A 25468-nucleotide genomic window follows, 5' to 3' on the forward strand; every position below is an offset into this window, starting at 1 on the left:
AGAGCACAGTACAGTACAGTAGAATATAGTACAGTACAGCACAGTAGACTAGAGTTCAGTACAGTAGCGTATAGTTCAGTACTGTACTGTACCATAGAGTATAGTTCAGCACTGTACTGTACTGTACAATACAGTAAATTATACTGCACTCAATTCTAGGCCTACTGTACTAAATTCTAGGCCTACTGTGCAGTACCTTATTGTATTTTACTGACCTATTCTCTCTACTGGACTGTACTGTACTATACTGTCCAAACTTGTGAAACGGTCGTCTAAGATTGGTTCAGATTTGGACTGACCAAATTTCAATTACTTTTCAACATCCATGGACATTTACATTTTTAAAATGTATTTAACCTTTATTTAACTCGGCAATCAGTTAAGAAAAACATCTTATTTACAATGACGTCCTACCCCAGCCAAACCCAGACAATGCTGGGCCAATTGTACGCCACTCTATGGGACTCCCAATCACAGCCGGATGTGATACAGCCTGGATTCAAACCAGGGACTGTAGTGATGCCACCTGCACTGTGATGCAGTGCCTTAGACCACTGCACCACTCAGTCAGTGCTCAGTTGGTGAGAGGGATGGTTACAGTAAATAGAAGAGAGGGGACTTATGGGTAGGTGTTAGTAAGAGCCAGGAGAGGTGACATTAACTAGAGAGAGAGAGAGCGAGAGAGAGTTTATTATCTACTTCACTTGCTTTGGCAATGTTCACATATGTTTCCCATGACAATAAAGCCCTTGAGTTGAATTGAATTGAGAGAGAGAAAGAGAAGAGGGAAGAGAGACAGAGAGAGAGAGAGAGAGAGAGAGAGAGAGAGAGAGAGAGAGAGAGAGAGAGAGAGAGAGAGAGAGAGAGAGAGAGAGAGAGAGAGAGAAAGAGAAAGAGAAAGAGAGAGAGAGAGAGAGAGAGAGAGAGAGAGAGAGAGAGAGAGAGAGAGAGAGAGAGGTTGTACAGATGGTTTTCACACTCTTGCTTCAACAAGGGCTCTTGAGTAGCGCAGCAGTCTAAGGCACAGCATCTCAGTGCTAGAGGTGTTACTACAGACACCCTTGTTTGAATCCAGGCTGTATCACAACAGGGTTGTGCACAATTGGCCCAGTGTCATCCAGGTTTGGCCCGGGGTAGGCAGTCATTGTAAATAAGAATTTGTTTTTAACTGAATTGCCTGGTTAAATGAAGGTTAAATTAAATAAAAATAAAAACATGTGAAAGAGAAAGAAAACAGTTATGAGCTGAACATAATAGTATGCCAGTGGAAGGGAGGACAGTAGCAGGTGACCCAACGGTGGTTTGGGACTACTATGAATTCCCATTGTAGCCAATTCTGTTACAGATTTTTGGGTAATTCGGTTAATGGTTTGGTAACAGAATGACGCATTTTAATCATTTAATAAATCATAAACCAAATGAATCATCAGTGAAAACACAATAACTGATTGGTAGGTCTAACTTTACTCGTTACTCTTGTGAACTTTTATTCTCCTCTCTCCTCATGAGGGAGCGACATTTGAAAATATCTTAAAGATATGTGGGTTTTTGGAAACAGAATGACAAAACACTAGGCAATATTTCTTAAACTTACAAAAGGCAAATCATTTCTGCAAAACTAAATATAACTGTTGATATTAGTTGGATACCACGTCATTTCAATGTGGACATTTGTGTCATATTTGGTAGAGACATTGATCAATGAGATGTCAACCTATATTAGCCCACTCAAAATGTCAGCCAGAAGTTTGTTGAATTCCCAATGTGTTATCACTATGATCTCAACCATGTAAAAGCACAACCAAATTCCAATGGAAAAACAATGTCAGATTTTGGGGTTAGTTGTCATCCAAATGTCTATCACTGTGCTTTCAACCATTAAAAGCACAGCAAAGTTCCAATGGGAATAACAACGTCAGATATGTTATTTATTTATACAACAGATTAACGTGTTATCACTGTGCTTCATCTAATAGCAGAACTAAATTGACAGTTTAATAATTTAGCACACATCCTTAGCCAGAGCAATTTACAGGAGATTGACGTGGATTGCAGTTGAGACTACAATAAAGTACATGGTGCAAGTGATCAATACCGTTCATAGTTCTGCACAGATTATTACAGCAATTGTGAAGATCTCCACAGACCTATGATGACCTATTCATGCTATCTTGAACATGCACACTTTATATGATTACATGAGAAGACATTTATAGTTACAGTAACTTCAAAATATGGCCATAGATGTTTTACTAATTTTAATGTTGATTTAAAAATATATATATATTTCACCTTTATTTAACCAGGTAGGCCAGTTGAGAACAAGTTGTCATTTACAACTGCGACCTGGCCAAGATAAAGCAAAGCAGTGCGACAAAAACAACAACACAAAGTTACACATGCGATAAACAAACATACAGTCAATAACACAATAGAAAAATCTATGTACAGTGTGTGCAAATGTAGTAAGATTAGGGAGTTAAGGCAATAAATAGGCCATATAGGCAAAATAATTACAATTTAGCATTAACACCGGAGTGATAGATGTGCAGATGATGATGTGCATGTAGAGATACTGGGGTGCAAAAGAGCAAAGAATAAATAAATAACAATATGGGGATGAGGTAGTTGGGTGTGCTATTTACAGATGGGCTGTGTACAGGTACAGTGATCGGTAAGCTGCTCTGACAGCTGATGCTTAAAGTTAGAGAAGGAGATATAAGTCTCCAGCTTCAGTGATTTTTGCAATTCATTCCAGTCACTGGCAGCAGAGAACTGGAAGGAAAGGCAGCCAAAGTAGGTGCTGGCTTTGGGGGTGACCAGAGAAATATACCTGCTGGAACATGTGCTACGGGTCGGTGTTGCTATGGGGACCAGTGAGCTGAGATAAGGTGGAGCTTTACCTAGCAGAGTCTTATAGATGACCTGGAGCCAGTGGGTTTGGCGACGAATATGTAGCGAGGGCCATCCAACGAGAGCATAAAAGTCGCAGTGGTGGGTAGTATATGGGGCTTTGGTGACAAAACGGATGTCACTGTGATAGACTACATCCAATTTGCTGAGTAGAGTGTTGGAGGCTATTTTGTAAATGACATCGCCGAAGTCAAGGATCGGTAGGATAGTCAGTTTTACGAGGGTATGTTTGGCAGCATAAGTGAAGGAGGCTGAGAATGTTACATTAGTTTGTAAGATAGCCTTAACCTTAGGCTATTTAGTGTATTACAAAAGTAATATTGACTTGTGTTTGGTTAACAACACAACTAATGATTAACATTTAAAGGAGATGTAGAATATCTACTGCTTGGATAGTTTCATCTGAGCCCCTGGCTTAATGTTAACTTTTATTTTTGGTTTAGTTAATCATTAACTTGAAGATTACATTTGAAATCAACCAAAGCTTGAAACCCTAGGCCCAAATGTATTGTCTATTGTTAGTTGAACCCTGGGTTGAATTGAAACAATAGCTGTTGATGACTTTGCAAATGCTATATAGCATGGTTACATTTAATTTGCTCTATTAAACCTACCCTTTGGAATGATTTCGAATGCAACAGTGAACGTATTTAGTTATTAAGAGATCTCTCAATAATCATTCTCATGATAGCACATTGGTAGTAGCCAGTGACAAATATCAAAGCTAAGCTTGGTTAAAGCCCTGGATTTAGCTGTAGATAGATCAACTCTCCAGTAGGAGGTGCTGCCCAGCCTATAGTTTTTTTGGGATACTGGATATAACGCTGAAGATCTGACGTTGTTTCAAAGGTAGAAATTCAACATACTTTATACAAGGTTTGTCTATGTTGAAAATTCGCTCGTATGATGACATAATCCTGTGGTTGAAATTACACCCTCAAAACAACAGTTGATTCATTTTTTTCAAATCAAATGTATTTTACAGGTAGATTCCACATCACAAAATGTTGACATATTACATTGAAACAACATTGATTCAATCAGTTTGTGCTCAGTGGGAGGGATCTTTACTTCAACATTATTGTGTTATGAATGTATTTCTAAGACTTTTTAAGACTTTTTCTGCTAGATCTTTTCTAGGACATGTTCTCCATCTGTTTGACCAGAAATCAAAAGCTTTACTTATTCCATATTTTTATGATGGAAAATGGTTAAAAATGTATATATGCCTTAAACCCCCTAAGGTCGACCTCTGCCACCCCGCGGAAAGCGAATTTGCAAAATAAGAAAATCTCCATAAAAACATGTCAGTTGAAGCTAGTGATATCAGCTTTTTGCATTGGATGCTCTCAATCCACCGCATCTGCCTACGTCGAACTTCCGCAGGTGACAGGGCTAGAGCGTTGTTTGTTAGAGCATGAGACATCCCGAAAATCTGTTTTTTTTCTCACAAAATCGTCTGCAGCTTCTGAACGATTTGGTCTACAATTATGACACATCTATGGAAAGATGAGACTCTCATGAACACGATGGTGTTCTCCGTTTTTCTCTATGACCTCTACAAGTGTCAGGAGACTCGTCTGAAGTCAGTACAGCTGATCTGCCAACTTCTGTCTGTAGCATCTGAACTGTTTGGACTACACACTAATATGATATGTTGCAAAGGTCTGTGCGAAGGTGAGACTTTCATGTTTTGCTCTAGGACGCCCACAGGCCTCACAAGACCCGTATGAAGGTCCCCTATACACGTTGAAACAGTGAATGGAAGTATACAGTACCAGTCAAAAGTTTGGACACACCTAATCCTTCAAGGATTTTTCTATATTTTTACTATTTTCTACATTGGAATAACTTAGTAACCAAAAAATGTGTTAAACAAATCAATGACAGCTTTGCACACTCTTGGCATTCTCTCAACCAGCTTCCCTTGCAATGCTTTTCCAACAGTCTTGAAGGAGATCCCACATATGCTGAGCACTTGTTGATTGCTTTTCCTTTGCGGTCCAACTCATCCCAAACAATCTCAATTGGGTTGAGGTCAGATGATTGTGGAGGCCAGGTCATCTGATGCAGCACTCCATCACTCTCCTTCTTGGTCAAATAGCCCTTACACAGCCTGGAGGTGTGTTGGGTCATTGTCCTGTTGAAAAACAAATGATAGTCCCGCTAAGAGCAAACCAGATGGGATGGAGTATAGCTGCAGAATGCTGTGGTAGCCATGCTGGTTAAGTGTGCCTTGAATTCTAATTAAATAATTGACAGTGTCACCAGCAAAGCACCCACCCACACCATCACACATCCTCCATGCTTCACGGTGGGAACTACACATGCGGAGATCATCCGTTCACCTATGCTGCATCTCACAAAGACATTGCGGTTGGAACCAAACTTGGACTCATCAGACCAAAGGACAGATTTCCACCAGTCTAATGTCCATTGCTCGTGTTTCTTGGCCCAAGAAAGTCTCTTCTTATTATTGGTGTCCTTTAGTAGTGGTTTCTTTGCAGAAATTCAACCAAGAAGGCCTGATTCACACAGTCTCCTCTGAACAGTTGATGTTGAGATGTGTCTGTACCTTGAATTCTGTGAAGCATTTATTTGGGCTGCAATTTCTAAGGCTGGTAACTCTAATGAACTTATCCTCTGCAGCAGCGGTAACAATGGATCTTCCTTTCCAGGGGCGGTCCTCATGAGAGGCAGTTTCATCATAGCCCTTGATGATTTTTGCGACTGCACTTGAAGAAAATTTGAAAGTTCTTGACATTTTCTGGATTGACTGACCTTCATGGAGTGTCGTTTTTCTTTGCTTATTTGAGCTGTTCTTGCCATAATATGGACTTGGTCTTTTACAAAAAGCAGCCAACAAGTGCTCAGCATATGTGGGAACTCCTTCAAGACTGTTGGAAAAGCATTCCAGGTGAAGCTGGTTGAGAGAATGCATTGAGTGTGCAAAGCTGTCATCAAGGCAAAGGGTGGCGACTTTGAAGAATCTCAAATATAAAATATATTTTGATTTGTTTAACACTTTTTTGGTTACTACATGATTCCATGTGTTATTTCATCATTTTGATGTCTTCACTGTTATTCTGCAATGTACACAAAAGTTTTGAGAATGACACAAATATTAATTTTCACAAAGTCTGCTGCCTCAGTTTGTATGATGGCAATTTGCATATACTCCTGAATGTTATGAAGAGTGATCAGATGAATTGCAATTAATTGCAAAGTCCCTCTTTGCCATGCAAATGAACTGAATCCCCCAAAAACATTTCCACTGCATTTCAGCCCTGCCACAAAAGAACCAGCTGACATCATGTCAGTGATTCTCTCGTTAACACAGGTGTGAGTGTTGACGAGGACAAGACTGGAGATCACTCTGTCATGCTGGTTGAGTTCGAATAACAGACTGGAAGCTTCAAAAGGAGGGTGATGCTTGGAATCATTGTTCTTCTTCTGTCAACCATGGTTAATTGCAAGGAAACACGTGCCGTTATCATTGCTTTGCACAAAAAGGGCTTCACAGGCAAGGATATTGCTGTCAGTAAGATTGCACCTAAATCAACCATTTATTGGATCATCAAGAACTTCAAGGAGAGCGGTTCAATTGTTGTGAAGAAGGCTTCAGGGCGCCCAAGAAAGTCCAGCATGCGTCAGGACCGTCTCCTAAAGTTGATTCAGCTGCGGGATCGGGGCACCACCAGTACAGAGCTTGCTCAGGAATCGCAGCAGGCAGGTGTGAGTGCATCTGCACGCACAGTGAGGCAAAGACTTTTGGAGGATGGCCTGGTGTCAAGAAGGGCAGCAAAGAAGCCACTTTTCTCCAGAAAAACATCAGGGACAGACTGATATTCTGCAAAAGGTACAGGAATTGGACTGCTAAGGACTGGGGTAAAGTCATTTTCTCTGATGAATCCCCTTTCCGATTGTTTGGGGCATCCGGAAAAAAGCTTTGAGAAGATAAGGTGAGCGCTACCATCAGTCCTGTGTCATGCCAACATTAAAGCATCCTGAGACCATTCATGTGTGGGGTTGCTTCTCAGCCAAGGGAGTGGGCTCACTCACAATTTTGCCTAAGAACACAGCCACGAATAAATAATGGTTCCAACACATCCTCCGAGTGCAACTTCTCCCAACCATCCAGGAACAGTTTGGTGACGAACAATACCTTTTCCAGCATGATGGAGCACCTTGCCATAAGGCAAAAGTGATAACTAAGTGGCTCGGGGAACAAAATATCGATATGTTGGGTCCATGGCCAGGAAACTCCCCAGACCTTAATCCCATTGAGAACTTGTGGTCAATCCTCAAGAGGCGGGTGGACAAACAAACTCACAAATTCTGACAAACTCCAAGCATTGATTATGCAAGAATGGGCTTCCATCAGTCAGGATGTGGCCGAGAAGTTAATTGACAGCATGCCAGGGCGGATTGCAGAGGTTTTGAAAAAGAAGGGTCAACACTGCAAATATTGACTTTTCGCATTAACTTCATGTAATTGTCAATAAAAGCCTTTGACAACCACCCACAAAATCCCAACACAAAACAAGCCACCTATATATGATTCTCAATCAGGGACAACGATTGACAGCTGCCTCTGATTGAGAACCATATTAGGCCGAACACAGAAACAGACAAACTAGACACACAACATAGAATGCCCACCCAGCTCACGTCCTGACCAACACTAAAACAAGCAAAACACATAAGCACTATGGTCAGGACGTGACAGTACCCCCCTCCTGAGGTGCGGACTCCGAACGCACCCCTAAAACTCAAGGGGAGGGTCTGGGTGGGCATCTGTCCACGGTGGCGGCTCCGGCGCAGGACGAGGCCACCACTCCACCATTGTCTTTGTCCCCCTCCTTAGCGTCCTTTGAGTGGCAACCCTGGCCCCGACCTTGGCCTAGGAATCCTCACCAAGGTCCCTACTAAATTGAGGAGACAGCTCAGGACAGAGAGGTAGCTCAGGACAGAGAGGTAGCTCAGGACAGAGAGGTAGCTCAGGACAGAGAGGTAGCTCAGGACAGAGAGGTAGCTCAGGACAGAGAGGTAGCTCAGGACAGAGAGGTAGCTCAGGACAGAGGGGCAGCTCCGGACTGAAGGGCAGCTCCGGACTGAAGGGCAGCTCCGGACAGAGAGGCAGCTCTGGACTGAAGGGCAGCTCATGACTGAGGGGCAGCTCATGACTGAGGGGCAGCTCATGACTGGAGGGCAGCTCATGACTGGAGGGCAGCTCATGACTGGAAGGCAGCTCATGACTGGAAGGCAACTCATGACTGGAAGGCAACTCATGACTGGAGGGCAGCTCATGACTGGAGGGCAGCTCATGACTGGAGGGCAGCTCATGACTGGAAGGCAGCTCATGACTGGAGGGCAGCTCATGACTGGAGGGCAACTCATGACTGGAGGGCAGCGCATGACTGGAGGGCAGCTCTGGCAGCTCCTGACTGAGGGGCAGCTCCTGACTGAGGGGCAGCTCATGACTGAGGGGCAGCTCATGACTGAGGGGCAGCTCATGACTGGAGGGCAGCTCATGACTGGAGGGCAGCTCATGACTGGAAGGCAGCTCATGACTGGAAGGCAACTCATGACTGGAAGGCAACTCATGACTGGAAGGCAGCTCATGACTGGAAGGCAGCTCATGACTGGAGGGCAGCTCATGACTGGAAGGCAGCTCATGACTGGAGGGCAGCTCTGGCAGCTCCTGACTGACTGGCGGCTCTGGCGGCTCCTGACTGGCTGGCGGCTCTGGCGGCTCCTGACTGGCTGGCGGTTCTGGCGGCTCCTGACTGGCTGGCGGCTCTGGCGGCTCCTGACTGGCTGGCGGCTCTGGCGGCTCCTGACTGGCTGGCGGCTCTGGCGGCTCCTGACTGGCTGGCGGCTCTGGCGGCTCCTGACTGGCTGGCGGCTCTGGCGGCTCCTGACTGACGGACGGCTCTAGCGGCTCCTGACTGACGGGCGGCTCTAGCGGCTCCTGACTGACGGGCGGCTCTGACGGCTCGGGACAGACGGGCGGCTCTGACGGCTCGGGACAGACGGGCGGCTCTGACGGCTCGGGACAGACGGGCGGCTCTGACGGCTCGGGACAGACGGGCGGCTCTGACGGCTTCGGGACAGATGGGCGGTTCTGACGGCTCGGGACAGACGGGCGGCTCTGACGGCTCGGGACAGACGGGCGGCTCATGCAGCGCTGGGCAGGCGGGCAGCTCAGGCGGTGCTGGACAGACGGCCAACTCTGACCTGCTGAGGCGCACAGTAGGCCTGGTGCGTGGTGCCGGAACTGGTGGTACCGGACTGGAGACACGCACCTCAAGGCTAGTGCAGGGAGAAGGAACAGTGCGTACAGGGCTCTGGAGACGCACAGGAGGCTTGGTGCGTGGTGCCGGAACTGGAGGTACTGGGCTGGAGACACGCACCACAGGGAGAGTGCGTGGAGGAGGAACAGGGCTCTGGAGACGCACTGGAAGCCTGGTGCGTGGTGTAGGCACTGGTGGTACTGGGCTGGGGCGGGAAGGTGGCGCCGGATATACCAGACCGTGCAGGTGTACTGGCTCCCTTGAGCACCGAGCCTGCCCAACTTTACCTGGTTGAATGCTCCCTGTAGCCTGACCAGTGCGGGGAGGTGGAATAACCCGCACTGGGCTGTGTTGGCGAACCGGGGACACCATGCGTAAGGCTGGTGCCATGTATGCCGGCCCGAGGAGACGCACTGGAGACCAGACGCGTTGAGCCGGCTTCATGGCACCTGGCTCAATGCTCACTCTAGCCCGGCCGATACGTGGAGCTGGAATGTACCGCACCGGGCTAAGCACACGTACAGGAGACACCGTGCGCTCTTCCGCATAACACGGTGTCTGCCCGTACTCCCGCTCTCCACGGTAAGCATGGGAAGTGGGCGCAGGTTTCCTACCTGACTTCGCCACACTACCCTTTAGCCCCCCCCGAAGAAATTTTTGGGATTTCTTCTCGGGCTTCCAGCCACGCTTCCGTGCTGCCTCCTCATACCACCGCTCCTGGGCTTTAGATGCCTCCGAGAGCGGCGATATTCTCCAATGTGAGCCCAGTGTCCTTTTCCCTCCAGAATTTCCTCCCATGTCCAGGAGTCCTGTGTAGTGGGCCGCTGCTGCTGCTGTTGCCCGTAGCCATGCTGCTTGGTCCGAGTTTGGTGGGTGGTTCTGTAACGGCAGCCTTCCTCCTCTTCGTCTGAAGAGGAGGTGTAGCAGGGATCGGACCAAGACGCAGCGTATTCCGTGTTCAACATATTTAATGACAGACGAAAGCGTGAACACTTACAAAACTACAAAATAACACACACACCCATACATATATACATATGCATATATACACATACATACATACACAAACATTCATGCCCCAGAGTAATAATCTACACTAATTTAAAATATACACATACATAATAGTAAAATGCTAAGAGAAAATAATTATAAAGTACAAATACTAATTATATGTACGCACACCTACACAGACACTACAGAGGGCTGGTGGGGATCTAATCGGGAGAGCGGCCCTCGGCTAAGACAAAGGCAGAACGGCACAAAACATCAACTTGCTATCCAGGTGTCTGTGTCTGCCCCTTCCCAACCATCACCCCCAGTCCCCTGCAAGCAATAAATAAATGGTATTGTAATAACAATAAATGTAAGAATTGAAAAATAAAAAACAAAACAAAACAAAAAATGGGGGAATATAAGTATATTCATCCGAAAGTGTCAATGATAAAACCTGGAAGGCATCCCAAATAGGCATCGCTCTGAACACAGCCAGAATGAAAGTGACTTTAACTGAGAGCTCTGACCACCCTCCACAGCATCTTACATGTTCGGTAGCCCTTGTTGAGACCGTTCAATACGGTTTCACCCGTTATGGTATAGTATGGATTCGATTCCATGAGCAGACCCTAACACACAATGACAAGGCACTCTAACCTGTACGGGGGATTGGCGTATGTTCCCGGATAAACTTCTCTGCGTCCAAAACCGAGGAGAGCCAAATCTTCTCACCGGAAGGCGGGGTAATTCTTAGTCTTGCAGGGAAGAACAAGGCTGGGCGAAGATGGAGTTTGTAGAGTTTGGTCATGACATCTCTGTAGCCGCCGCGGTGCTTTGCCACATCGGGCGCATAATCATCATAGACACGGAAGGGGTGCCCTTTATGTAACAGGTTGCCCCTCATTCGGGCCTCGCGCAGGATAAGATCCTTGGTCTTGAAACTGTGACAACAGATGATTACTGGGCGAGGACGTTGGCCCGGTCCAGGCACTGGGACAAGGGCGCGATGTGCACGGTCCAGCTGGGGGTCCGAAGCCAAAACATCCGATCCCATTGCATCCTTCAATAGCTTGGCGAAGAAGTCGGAGGGGCGAGAGCCCGCCTCAACCCCCTCTGCCAGACCAACAACGCGAAGGTTATTACGTCTGGAACGGCCCTCCAGGTCGACCACTTTCACAGAAAGTCTCTGCACACTATCCTGCAGTGACGAGCATAGCTTCTCTAAGTCGTCGATCCTACCAGCGTTGAATTCAGAAGCTTTCTCAATGTCCACAATACTCTGGCCCTGCGAAGCGACCGTTCGAATGGTGCTCTCGATTTTGGTGTCCAGTTCAGCAATAGTAGCCTTAAGATCCTCAGCTAAAGCAACACGTAGTTCTCCCAAAGCCCGGGTAAGTTCTGTAAGTGTCACGTTGTTGCCTGTGCCTTCCGCAATGTCTGTCTCGTTGTTTGGTGTGGAGTAGGCCTCCGATGTGGATTTATTGTCCTTTGGTCGCTTATTACTCGGCATTTTTACACAGAAAGTTACAATGTTGTATTAGAAAGAAACGTTTGTTGTAAAAAGTATCATAAAGTAGGTTAAGTTAGATTATTTCGCAAAAAAGTTGCAGGAGCCTCTCACACACCGCCGTTCACTCCAACATGCTAGCTCCGCCCCACAAAACTACAAAATAACAAACGTGGCTTACCGATACAGTCCTTTCTGGTGCAGACAAAACACAGAGACAGGAAACAACCACCCACAAAATCCCAACACAAAACAAGCCACCTATATATGATTCTCAATCAGGGACAACGATTGACAGCTGCCTCTGATTGAGAACCATATTAGGCCGAACACAGAAACAGACAAACTAGACACACAACATAGAATGCCCACCCAGCTCACGTCCTGACCAACACTAAAACAAGCAAAACACATAAGCACTATGGTCAGGACGTGACAAGAACAAACTTTATTTAGATCTTTGTGGGGGACTATCTGTTGTTCCATGTAATGAATCTGTTATTCAATGCATTTGTATGGGCTAATAGCATTAAGGCCCAAAATTATTTTTCATCAAAGCGTTTTTTGAAATATATATTGGGGATGCTTCAAGGGGTCTTGAATTTGAAAATAAAATAGCTAAATGATCCTTGGTATGAGCTTCTTAAAACAATTCCATATAGCTTAGACAGGGCTTAGAATCTGAATGGTTTTAATAAAGCAAAAAAAAGATAGACTCTTACCTTTCACTTGACACCAAATTTGATGTACTCCTATGGACTTCACCTGTTAGTGCTCATGGGGCTTTTTACATGGAAATGCCTGGGCTTATTCATAGCAAGGGTACACATCTCAGAAAGGACCCTATATGCCCATATGCCTTTTATGTTGTGATCACATTTATATTTGCACCAAATTAACTTTAGGCTCTCACCAGGTCCCGGTTACATAAAAGCTCCCAATGATTCAGTCTTGGATGTGTATTCCCAATGACCAGTCAATTGTGTGATTCATTCTTTTAGTGAGAGTGAATGTAGTTTGCATGTACAATAGGTTTTTATGTGAGATAATTATGCTTGGTAAGTGCCAGCTACTCCCTCAATCCCATATAAATCCCATATGAATCCCATATAAATCCCATATGAATCACATATAAATTGGGACACACACACACACACACACACACACACACACACACACACACACACACACACACACACACACACACACACACACACACACACACACACACACACACACACACACACACACACACACAGACACGGACACACACACATTTCAAAACAGAACATATTCTTGAGCAACACGGAAATAGCTCTACCTCAACATTATCACAACATACAGTGCTATGCAACCAGAGAGGTCTGATCGCCACAGTAGCTAGTCTGTGGTTGACTAGCCTAGACAGATCGTTACAGTGTGTCACGCCCTGACCAGAGTTTGCTTTGTATGTTTTATGTTTTGGTTGGTCAGGGTGTGATCTGTGTGGGCATTCTATGTTGTTTGTCTGGTTTGTCTATTTCTGTGTTTGGCCTGATATGGTTCTCAATCAGAGACAGGTGTTTTGCGTTGTCTCTGATTGGGAACCATATTTAGGTAGCCTGTTTTGTATTGTGGGTTGGGGGTTATTGTCTATGTCTATGTCTATACGTTGGTTGCTTGTGTCTGCACTTTCGTTATATAGCGTCACGTTCGTTTTGTTGTTTTGTAGTTTGTTTAAGTGTTCTTAATTTCTTCGTTTATTAAATTAAGTATGTATTCTAACCACGCTGCGTTTTGGTCCGATCCTTACTCCTCCTCAGACGAGGAGGATTACGACGTTCGTGACACAGTGGTTGATGGTCTATTCTAGCCCCATAATTTTTGTCTCTCTGGCACAACACATGTGTATGTTTGTACATGTACACAGAGACAGTTAAATATGCACGTACACACACACACACACACACACATTAGGACACAATCTAACAATTATGCTCATTAGTAGAGTAGAAGAGTATAATGGAATTGAAGAGATGTGTTGTTAAATGGCCTTGCTCTGCTTGGTGGTATACACGCAGCCAGTACTACAATATACAGTGGGGAGAACAAGTATTTGATACACTGCCGATTTTGAAGGTTTTCCTACTTACAAAGCATGTAGAGGTCTGTCATTTTTATCATAGGTACACTTCAACTGTGAGAGACGGAATCTAAAACAAAAATCCAAAAAATCACATTGTATGATTTTTAAGTAATTAATTTGCATTTTATTGCATGACATAAGTATTTGATCACCTACCAACCAGTAAGAATTCCGGCTCTCACAGACCTGTTAGTTTTTCTTTAAGAAGCCCTCCTGTTCTCCACTCATTACCTGTATTAACTGCACCTGTTTGAACTTGTTACCTGTATAAAAGACACCTGTACACACACTCAATCAAACAGACTCCAATCTCTCCACAATGGCCAAGACCAGAGAGCTGTGTAAGGACATCAGGGATAAAATTGTAGACCTGCACAAGGCTGGGATGGGCTACAGGACAATAGGCAAGCAGCTTGGTGAGAAGGCAACAACTGTTGGCGCAATTATTAGAAAATGGAAGAAGTTGAAGATGACGGTCAACCACCCTCGGTCTGGGGCTCCATGCAAGATCTCACCTCGTGGGGCATCAATGATCATGAGAAAGGTGAGGGATCAGCCCATAACTACACGGCAGGACCTGGTCAATGACCTGAAGAGAGCTGGGACCACAGTCTGAAAGAAAACCATTAGTAACACACTACACCGTCATGGATTGAAATCCTGCAGCGCATGCAAGGTCCCCCTGCTCAAGCCAGCGCATTTCCAGGCCCGTCTGAAGTTTGCCAATGACCATCTGGATGATCCAGAGGAGGAATGGGAGAAGGTCATGTGGTCTGATGAGACAAAAATAGAGCTTTTTGGTCTAAACTCCACTCGCCGTGTTTGGAGGAAGAAGAAGGTTGAGTACAACCCCAAGAACACCCTCCCAACCGTGAAGCATGGAGGTGGAAACATCATTCTTTGGGGATGCTTTTCTGCAAAGGGGACAGGACGACTGCACCATATTGAGGGGAGGATGGATGGGGCCATGTATCGCGAGATCTTGGCCTACAACCTCCTTCCCTCAGTAAGAGCATTGAAGATGGGTCGTGGCTGGGTCTTCCAGCATGACAACGACCCGAAACACACAGCCAGGGCAACTAAGGAGTGGCTCCGTAAGAAGTATCTCAAGGTCCTGGAGTGGCCTAGCCAGTCTCCAGACCTGAACCCAATAGAAAATCTTTGGAGGGAGCTGAAAGTCTGTATTGCCCAGCGACAGCCCCGAAACCTGAAGGATCTGGAGAAGGTCTGTATGGAGGAGTGGGCCAAAATCCCTGCTGCAGTGTGTGCAAACCTGGTCAAGAACTACAGGAAACGTATGATCTCTGTAATTGCAAACAAAGGTTTCTGTACCAAATATTAAGTTCTGCTTTTCTGATGTATCAAATACTTATGTCATGCAATAAAATGCAAATTAATTACTTAAAAATCATACAATGTGATTTTCTGGATTTTTGTTTTAGATTCCGTCTCTCACAGTTGAAGTGTACCTATGATAAAAATTACAGACCTCTACATGCTTTGTAAGTTGGAAAACCTGCAAAATCGGCAGTGTATCAAATACTTGTTCTCCCCACTGTATATATATCTATATTTTTAACATTCGTCAATAACTCCACAACTAATCTTCCAGTACCATCAGAAATGCTTGGAGGATCAAATGACGAGTGACAAGTGCTGCAGGGACTCGGCCAGTCAGTCACTGCCTGACCTGACCACGCATGGCGCTCCCTTGTTACCAAAATAAGTCCTTACATTAGGCCTACTTGCACTGACTGATCTGCTCTGAGTGTCAAATCTGAACCCAATCTAAAGGTTTAAGAGAGATTTATTTTGCGTAGGTAATCTATCTTCAATCTGTTGACTACATTAGTTGACTACATGTGCGTAATGGCGCGAGGGCAAACCCTTTTGGACCTGTATAGCCTAGCCTATGTTTTTATTTATTTGTATGTTACTGTTCTATACGGATGGGTTTTAGAGAGTGGTGTGAAGGGTTAACAAATTCAAAACAGATGAAACAAACATTTTTCATGTCGGACGTCATCATGCAATGGGCGTGATGTAGCCGTTAAAGGTCTGTTGCTGAGTTACTATGAAAATAAACTCACATCAGACAGCTCTGATCAAATAATACTAATCAACATCTATTTGTTTCAGCGTATAGAATATAATTTCATAACTACAATGGTGAATTTTTTTCTCTCGTCTATGTTGGTTTATTTATGTGGGTTATTTTATTTACCATTCTATGGTATGTGTGATCCTCTGGTCCTTGCCTTAGCTGGCAATCTGCGTTTCAAAAATCTGTCATCATTCCAAAGCGCCGCGTCTTCATGGAACGACAGACACGAGCGCAATAATGCCAAAGGGGGGTGTGCGTATGGCAAGCAGAGAGCGGAGCAGAGAGAGAGATATTTAGAGCGAGAGGCAGATGTCTTTCTCCACTCCAGAAGAGAATACCGCAGCAATGGATAAATAATAACGACGTAGTAAAACTCATTGACAGCTTGATAAGACCTCATTTCTGACTTCCGCTAAAGACACGAAATAGCCTGACGCATGCATGTAGGAATATCCAGGTAATATCGGTCTCAAATCGCGTAAACGCGAGTCGCATAATAATCGTTTTCATAATGCGGGCGTGAGTAACATACTGTAAACGGAGGGAGGAATAAGGGAGGTTAGTGGAGGGCCAGTGGTACTCGGCTCACCACTATACGAGCTATAGTCCTCTCCGCCAGACCAAAAGTGGGCCGAGACAGCAGTATGTCGAACCGAAAACATCGGGACAGCCAAGAGATATGCGCCCGCAAGGTCCGGGAGCTGGCCCAGGCTGGAGTAAACAAACACTGCTTCGAGTGCAGTCAACCGGGGGTGACTTACATCGATATCACCGTGGGCTGCTTCGTGTGCACGTCTTGCTCTGGAATGCTGTAAGTAGGTGGATACACAAGGAGCATATATATTTGGATAGCTTCTATAACATGCATATTGCGCACATGAGGCTATTATATATGCCTATAAATAAAATAAGCCATTGCATGCAAATTATTAACCAATAATAATGTCCAGTATGCTGCATCTGCAGAGCATATGTAAAGATGCTGTTATATTTAAGCATTGAGAAGGAACTGAAACGTGAAACTGTAGCCTAACGTGGCCTATGCGCCCTGTATTCATTTACGCGTCCCCCCTTGGTGTGTTAACTTCCTATGGCTACAGTTAATTGTACTACTACTACTTTAACATTTTCAGGCGTGCCCGTTTATCGCGCCGTGTTACGTTTCCTTTCGTCGTGGCCCAGGTTCGGTGTCTCTTTCTGGTTCATGTAACATTCTGCATGCAGACCGTTGCCAGCTCAGGTCCTCAACACATTATAGGCTATGGCTGTAGCATGTCTCAAGGTTCAGTGATTTGCAGTGGCCAGATTTCAGCACAGGTTTAGAGTCTTGTCACGAGCACAGAAGAATAGCCTAAACTTTAAACCCTTTGCACACTGAATGAGCAAACTATTATGTCATGTTTTGTATGCCTAACCTCTACACTGGATACATTTGCACTATGACAATTTTCACATTTTCTCACAGTCACCTGTCATGGCATCCATTTTTTGATCACTTTAAATCCCCCTTACATCCCATTACTCTTCAATTCTCTATCATGAGTGTTCCTCTTCAGTGATTTATGTGATTATAGGCAGAACAAATGTGGAGTGCCCACTTTTACACATCTTCCATCTCTCATTTATTGTTTTTTTCCCCAATCTCTGCCTCAGGAGAGGACTCAACCCTCCCCACAGAGTCAAGTCTATCTCCATGACAACCTTCTCCCAACAGGAAGTGGAGTTTCTGCAAAACCATGGCAACGAGGTGAGTGACAAACATGCCGCATCCATTATTGACAGTCAGGTGGGCTTGTAGGCGGGACCTAACAGTATTCCACCACCTATATTTCACCTTCCTCATTACAATTCTGGGGATAATTTTCAGTGCTCGGCTGGATACTTCAATATTCTAACGTCAGGAAAAGGTGAACAAAACACAATCGTGATGCATACTTGGACTCGTAACATTCAGTATTCTATACATTTTTGATGTTCCAGGATAAATAGAGCGAGAATAGATGATATACCATAGGTATTATAAATAGATATCATAAATGCTACATGTACATCCTTTTACCGAGGCCACCAGGAGAGCGATTGAGGCGACATGAGGTAGATTTATCCATCTCTCATAATAGTTTTTTTTATGTGAACTAGACAATATTAGATCCAAACCCTCAACTCTCTAGACCAGTCTGTTGTAGAATCTCCTCTATTTTCTTATCCCTCTTTATGAGATAAAAGGGGACGCTTGATGCCCCCCTCCTGTATCAGTCAGACCAGATCATGGCACTGTTTTGGTGGTTGCAGACTGTTTCTGGAGGAATGTAGCTGCTCTGCAGTGAACGGAACGCAACATCACAGCTACACCCAAACCACCTCGTGTGTGTGTGTGTGTGTGTCTAATGCATTGCTTACAGTTATGCCCAATAATTGAATTTTAAACCTAGTTTGTGTGTACATGTGTGAGTGTCTGATTCATTGCTCTAACGCAGATATCAGGTAGAAAAGTCTGGATATTTCAGTCAGATTTAGTCATGATTAATCAATGTGTTCATCTTGGTGATTCATTTTCATGTCGGTGAGATGCAGTACTGTGACTAAAACATGTAATTAATGTGTGGGGAGGCATGTGTATTGTTTATGTTCTGTATCATTGTGTGTGTGTGTGCGTGCGTGCGTGTGTGTGTGTGTAGGTGGGGAGGAGGACCTGGCTGTGTGCCTTTGATCCAAAGACAGAAGGTTGTTTCGACACAAGGGACTCCCAGAAACTGAAGGAGTTCCTCCAGGACAAATACCAGAAGAAGAAATGGTGAGGAAATCAATAAAGATATCATCATATATTCAGAAAGATATCCATATGTCAGATGTACCACCTACTTTGAACTCATCTGATCAAAGCTCCATAGTAACTCATTTGTAATTGCACATTGACTAGAATGTGTGGAATTTTTAGGACAGTGCATTTACTTACTGTGAGAAAAGTTTTATTTTTTAGTTCAGTTTAGTTTCATTGAGATAGAATCTCTTCCTCAAATGTAGTCACAGCAACATGTAACTATTTCCAGGCATTTTTCGAAGAACAAGAACAGGAGGGAGGTAGAGGGACCCTGGAGCCCGCCTGGGGTACAGGCCTTACCCATCTCTCACGGCCCCACACCCTCCCAGGCCCAGGCCCACGCCATGCCCCCCTCGGTCAGACTGTTACGCACACTGGTGAGATACATAACACCTCCGAGAGATTGAGGAAATGAGAGAGAGAGAGAGAGGCAGAGCTGTATTTCCTGTCAGTAAAGCTGGATTGAATCGAATTAAATTAGAGAAAGTGAAGAAAGAGAGAGAGTGTGAGAAAGAGAAGTGGAGGGAGAGTGATAGATAGAGAGAAAGAGAAAAAGAGATAGGCAGAGAGAGGTGTTAATGTGGACACGAGTAATAGAGGTAGAGAGAGGTGAATACTGTAGCAGAGGTCCTACGATACAGAGAGAACTCACTCCAGGTCGTGTCCACATCAAAGATAAAGGGATTAATAATAGACGAAGGGTTATATGAGGATATGTAACACAGAGGGGAAATATACCCACCCACTGTGTGGTGACTGTCTTGTTCCCTCCCTGTCTAGCCTCTCCTCCAGTCCCAGCTCTCGTCCTGGGGGGACAGAGTCCCTGCTATCTCCCCTGCGGACATGCGCGCTGACGTGTTCACCGCCCGTGCTCCCTCGCGCTCCCAGAGCTTCAGAGACCCCCCTTTGAAAGGTAGAACTGTTCACCATCTTTTTCTGGTACTATGAATAATGGCACCTGAGGCAACATGATTTGACCCTGTTTTTTCTTTCTCTTTCCACTTCTCTCTATTGTTATGTCTGTTTCTCTATCTTTCTCACTCTCTCTGTTATTCTCCTCGTCTCCTTCTCTCTGTCTCTGTCCTCTCTTTCCTTGTCTCATCTCTCTCTCTCTCTCTCTCTCTCTCTCTCTCTCTCTCTCAGACTCTCTAATGAGTGGTATAGAAAGACAACGTCCAGGCTCTCTTTCCTCGGCGATGGGAACTCACAGCCATGCCCCCTCCTTCCCTGCCCTCCCTCGACCCTCAGGTACAGACCACACTGACCTCTTGTCTGATTGGATGTCTTATGAAATATACTTCCTGGTGTCTTCTTCTACCTTCATATCTCTCATTTTCTTCCCCACCTCTGGTCCCTCTTTTTCTTTCTCTTTTTCCTTCTCTCTCTTCACATTTACCTCCTTAGCCAGTAGCACTTTCAAAAACAACTTCACTTTAGGTAAGGCACTAACCTGTACAGTATTTGAAAGTGTGCTGAATGGTTATTCCGAGGAATAGAATCGAAAATAATAGAATAGATTTGGTGGTTGTGCGAGAGAGAGACATGAGAGAGAGAGAGAGAGAGAGAGAGAGAGAGAGAGAGAGAGAGAGAGAGAGAGAGAGAGAGAGAGAGAGAGAGAGAGAGAGAGAGAGAGAGAGAGAGAGAGAGAGAGAGAGAGAGAGAGAGAGAGAGAGAGAGAGAGAGAGAGAGAGAGAGAGAGAGAGAGAGAGAGAGAGGAAAATAACACATTTATAACTATCTTTAGAGAGTAGCCAATGCTCCTTTCAACAGGGGCCCCATGGTATTCCACCATGCTGTGGTGCAGTAGTGTAGTGAGCTATATGGGTCACAGTTCTAATCATGCACATTAACATTCCAAATAAGTATGCTATGAAGAAGTGTATGATAAAGTAGGCTATGATTCAGTCCAAATCCTGCTGGCTGCTAATACATGTAGCATGCTAAACGTTTATGCAAAGCTAGTATTGCCTCAATAAGGAATTCTGAGGTTATATTTGCCATATTGGACTGTTGAGGCTATTGCCTGGTCAGGTCACATGGTCATAAAAACAAATGCATAGGCTGTGTCTGAAATGGCACTCTATTACCTATATAGTTCACTACTTTGCAGGCCCTGCTCAAATGTAGTACACTATAGAGGCAATAGGGTGCCATTTCTGACTCACCCCCAGCCTTCCTTACATCGGCCATCTTTTTGTTGGCTCTCCCAGGTCGTACAGTGGCCTCCTCAGGGGGCTCAGCCCCTTTCAGGGCCTTCCCTAAGTCTCTGAGTGTAGACTTTGGAGGGCTCAGCCAACCGCACAGTCGCAGTGCCCTCAGCGTCGCCCCCCCAGCCCCCGGCCCCAACACACACACGAACCACCAGGACCGCTACGCTGCCCTGTCCCAACTGAACAGTGTCTTCCCTGACACATCACCCGGACCTGGAACTGGAACTGGACCAGGACTTACAGGTAAGGGTACAAGGAGTGAGTGGGGGGGGGGGGGGGGGGGGGGGGGTGCATGTGAGAGAGGGAGAGAGATAAAAGGTTGTTGTCAGCTACATTGCATAACGTTTATTATATAGCAGAATGACTTTGGAAACATGTTCCAGTTTTGATTTAGCAATGCTACTAAATGCTAACATAACGAATGCTAACATAAATGTGCAGGAACAATGCTTTGGGCATGTTTAAACATATATTATTGTTTTATTCCCATGATTCAATACACACTACTTCTCCCCCAGGCAATCATATAGGTATTGTTTTTCTGTGTCATAGTTTAATTTGATTAATATAGCGTTGAACTATAGAGCATTTTTTTTAACACTTTTACACTCAATACAGTTACAGCTTGACGACTCAAGCTCTCAGAGTGGAAACTTTGCATCCTATGTCTAAGTGATTTAAGTACTCTTACCAGCTAATTACACTCGATCTCTTGAATTAAGCTCCAGCTAAGCCCTGTGCTTATGGTCTGTCTATTGTTTTAATGTCTGTTGTTAGCACCCCCCGGTGGACCACGCCAGTATAACACGCTCTTTGGGAAGCGCCTGTCCTCCAGTTCTACTCCTGCCAGGTAATGAATGCAATGTCAAGCAAATACACTTAACGTTCATATTAAGTTAACTGACTATGTGTCAACTCTGTACACGTGCATTGCAAATGCGCCGGTCCCAATACAAAAATATTGTTTTATTTGCTCAGGATATCTGCACGCCCTTGGTTTAGTAATTCATGACAGTCCTACACCAGAGCTGGTGACAACTGCAATAGTAAATTGATTGTTTTAGGTTTTTTGTATGTTCATACATGTAGTAATACAGTAATACAATAATTCATACCCTTTGACTTAATCCACATTTTGTTACAGCCTGAATTTAAAATGGATAAAATATATATGTTTTCTCAACCATCTACACACAATACGCCACAAGCACAAAGTGAAAACCTTTTTTTACAAATTTTTGCAAATGCATTGAAAAGGAAATAGAGAAATATCTAATTTACATAAGTATTCATCACCCCTGAGTCAATAAATGTTTGGCAGCGATTACAGCTGCGAGTCTTTCTAGGTAAGTCTTTAAGAGCTTTGCACACCTGGATTGTACAATATTTGCACATTATTCTTTTTTAAATTCTTCAAGCTCTGTCAAGTTGGTTGTTGATCATTGCTAGACAGCCATTTTCAAGTCTTGCCATAGATTTTCAAGCCTGTTTAAGTCAAAACTGTAACAAACTCTAACTGTTTTAAAGTCACCATTGGCCTCGTGGTGAAATCCCTGAGCAGTTTCCTTCATCTCCAACACCTGAGTTCGGAAGTACTCCTGTATCTTTGTGTTGACTGGGTGTATTGATGCACCATCCGAAGTGTAATTAATAACTTCACCATGCTCAAAGTGATATTCAGTGTCTGCTTCTTTTTCTTTCTTTTTTTACCCATCTACCAATAAGTGCTGTTCTTTGCAAGGCATTGCATAACCTGGAGTACTTATTGACTCAAGACATTTCAGCTTTTCATTTGTAATTCATTTGTAAAAATGTCTAAAAACATCATTCCACTTTGACGTTACGGGGTATTGTGTGCAGGCCAGTGATACAACATCTCAATTTAAATCCATTTTAAATTCAGGCTGTAAAACAGACAACATTTTGAAAAGGTCAAAATGTTGTCTTTTCAAAATGTTGTCTGTTTTACAGCCTGAATTTAAAATGGATTTAAATTGAGATGTTGTATCACTGGCCTGCACACAATACCCCGTAACGTCAAAGTGGAATGATGAATTCTTTCTGAAGGCGCTGTAAATAGTTGGTCCTCCCTCATCCTCACCTTCCTTCCTTCCTCTCTTCTTTTCCTTATTTCTTCAGCTCTCCAGGCATGGATGCCGTGACGGGATCCCAAACATTTGCAAGTAGGCAGTGTTACAAAAATATGAATTTATCACGCGGGTGTATATTTTTCATGAAAGATTTTAAAAGACATGACCAAATCCCTTAACCTCTTTGTCTCTCTCTCTCGTCTCTCTCTCCCCATCTCTCTCTTTCTTTGTCTCTCTCCCTCTTTCTCTCTGTCTCTCTACCTCCATGTCTCAGATTTCCCCAACCCGTTCAGCTCCTGTTCCAGGTCTCAGCAGCAGCAGCCTGCCCTCTCTCCCAGTAACCCCTTCCACAGCTCCACCTCAGGAGGTAAGTTTCCCACAGGGCTAGTGCAATCCAGCATCCTTGGGACGTCTCTACCCTAAACCTTAACCTTAACCCTAACACTAGTCTTAACCATACCCTAACCCTAATCTTAACCATAACCCTTACCTAACCCCAACAATTACCTTAACCTTTTTACATTTCAAATTCAATTGGGTAACGTCAGAGTTGGGACGTCCCAAGGGGAAAAGGTCAAGAATGTTCCAGTAGCAGTTTACATTAAGGTACTCTTTAAAGTGTTAAACTGTATATAAGTAGTTTATAGACAGTGTTCATGAGTTAATACTATAGTTTAGACATCATTAACAAGCAGCTATAATGGAGAATTGGGAATAACGTCTGCTCCATATACAAGGCCCCTGGATTCGTGGTGTATTGGAGGACACAAGATGACACCCCAGTGTTGTGTTTCTTCCAGGTGACTCCAGTGGGTTTGTCACCTCTCCCACCTCAGTGTTTCCTCCGTCTGCCACCTTCCCAGCTCCCACTACCCAGGATGCATTTCCTCACGAGCATGCCAACAAACAGGAAACCAACGGCAAGTAGAAGTCAACAATCGTTCTATTCTATTCTTCTAAGCTCTGCTCTTTCCTATTCTATTCTGCCAACAGAATTGCGAGATTTTTCTCCAACGATCCAGTACAGGACCACACGAAAATAGCACTTGCCTTTTTGCGTTCTGTATATACAAAGTACAGTACATGCTTTGCCAAGAAACACAAAAGTTAGTCAGTGCTGTGGTGTTTGATGGCTGCGCTACCACAGCAGCATGCCATGTCACCCCACAACTAATGATGATTACCAGCATCTTACCTCCCCTGCTTACATAACACCAACTCAGTCCCTAAATATAGAGTCACAACCCAGAAATGTTGAATTAGTGAAATTGCCATGGTCTGTGGGGCGTTGCCCATTCTAGTAATTATATTTCTTTGTTTACACCCCCTTTCATGTTGGGTGCTGGTTGATTTCAATGTGTGTTGAATGGCAATTCCCATGTGGTTCTATATTTGTCAGACTAGTATAGTATTTGATGTATTAGTATTTGGTCTTAATGTATCTCTGGCTTTGGGGGTGTTGTTGTGTTTGTAGGTTTTGCCTCTTTCTCTGCGCCGGACTCTCCGCCCAAAGTTCCTTGTCCAATGTCAGTGAACCCATTCACTGTGAGTACCACACTACAGCAACACAACCACAATGAGCATTGAGTGCACTTCAATAGATTGCGCAGTGTTTGCTGGGGATTTGGATGGGAGCTGCTTAATTATTATGCTAAAGCTTAATTCAACAGGAATGAATGGTTCATTGGTGTTTGAGGGCTTTTCTGGAGCAGTACATTTACAGTAGGAGCTCTCCCTCACCATCTCCTTCGCTCTCTCACTCTCCCTCAACCTCTTTCCCTCCTTCGCTCCCTCCCTCTCTCAGGGGAATGTTTACCCGAGTAGAGGAATGTCGCGAAACCCTTTCATCTGATACCGGCGCCCCTGGCTACAACCGACATGGAGGGGTGGCCTGAAGACCGGTGAACTTGAAGAGCTGCTGCCATTTCAATGCCCCATCAAAGAGAGAGAGAGAGGGGAAACATTCATGCAGGCCCCTCTCCCCTCTACGTGTGTGTGTTCGTGCGCGTGTGGACTATCTGTACTGTAACGTTTATCCATGGAAAGAATGTGAGCATGTGCGTGCCGGTGTGTTTGAGTGTGTGTGTGTGTGTGTGTGTGTGTGTGTGTGTGTGTGTGTGTGTGTGTGTGTGTGTGTGTGTGTGTGTGTGTGTGTGTGTGTGTGTGTGTGTGTGTGTGTGTGTGTGTACCACATACCATATACCAAGGGTGTTTATATGGCAATAGAATCCACCTCAGGGATCTGTGCGTGTCATCACCAAGACATACACACACACTTACACACTTAAGCTGGGTGTACACTACACGATTTTGGCCCCGATTTAGCTGTCCCAGACAAGATTTTGAATTCGGAGACAAAATCCAACGACAAAATGTCGTTACCTACTCGTTTAATGTGAGCGGGTCAGA

The 25468-nt window shown here is 44.6% G+C and overlaps 1 protein-coding gene across 3 annotated transcripts; it reads left to right on the top strand.

Moving 5' to 3' along the window:
* The first annotated feature begins 15912 nt into the window (after positions 1 to 15912).
* Positions 15913 to 25243, top strand: LOC139561885 (arf-GAP domain and FG repeat-containing protein 2-like). Of its 3 annotated transcripts, none has more exons than XM_071379275.1 (14): positions 15913 to 16003; positions 17592 to 17685; positions 18617 to 18732; positions 18989 to 19136; positions 19540 to 19672; positions 19903 to 20007; positions 20164 to 20196; positions 20970 to 21212; positions 21747 to 21819; positions 23109 to 23152; positions 23334 to 23426; positions 23860 to 23979; positions 24534 to 24604; positions 24864 to 25243. In XM_071379275.1, exons 2-14 carry the CDS (start codon positions 17632 to 17634, stop codon positions 24909 to 24911), a joined length of 1281 nt encoding a protein of 426 aa, XP_071235376.1. In that variant the 5' UTR covers positions 15913 to 16003; positions 17592 to 17631; the 3' UTR covers positions 24912 to 25243. The 3 variants fall into 3 exon arrangements, with proteins under 3 accessions (XP_071235376.1, XP_071235373.1, XP_071235374.1); XM_071379272.1 differs by lacking the exon at positions 15913 to 16003 and adding an exon at positions 16133 to 16749; XM_071379273.1 differs by lacking the exons at positions 15913 to 16003; positions 20164 to 20196 and adding an exon at positions 16135 to 16749.
* Positions 25244 to 25468: the final 225 nt, after the last annotated feature.

Source organism: Salvelinus alpinus, chromosome 31 (assembly GCF_045679555.1).
Source record: "Salvelinus alpinus chromosome 31, SLU_Salpinus.1, whole genome shotgun sequence".
NCBI classification, from domain to species: domain Eukaryota; kingdom Metazoa; phylum Chordata; class Actinopteri; order Salmoniformes; family Salmonidae; genus Salvelinus; species Salvelinus alpinus.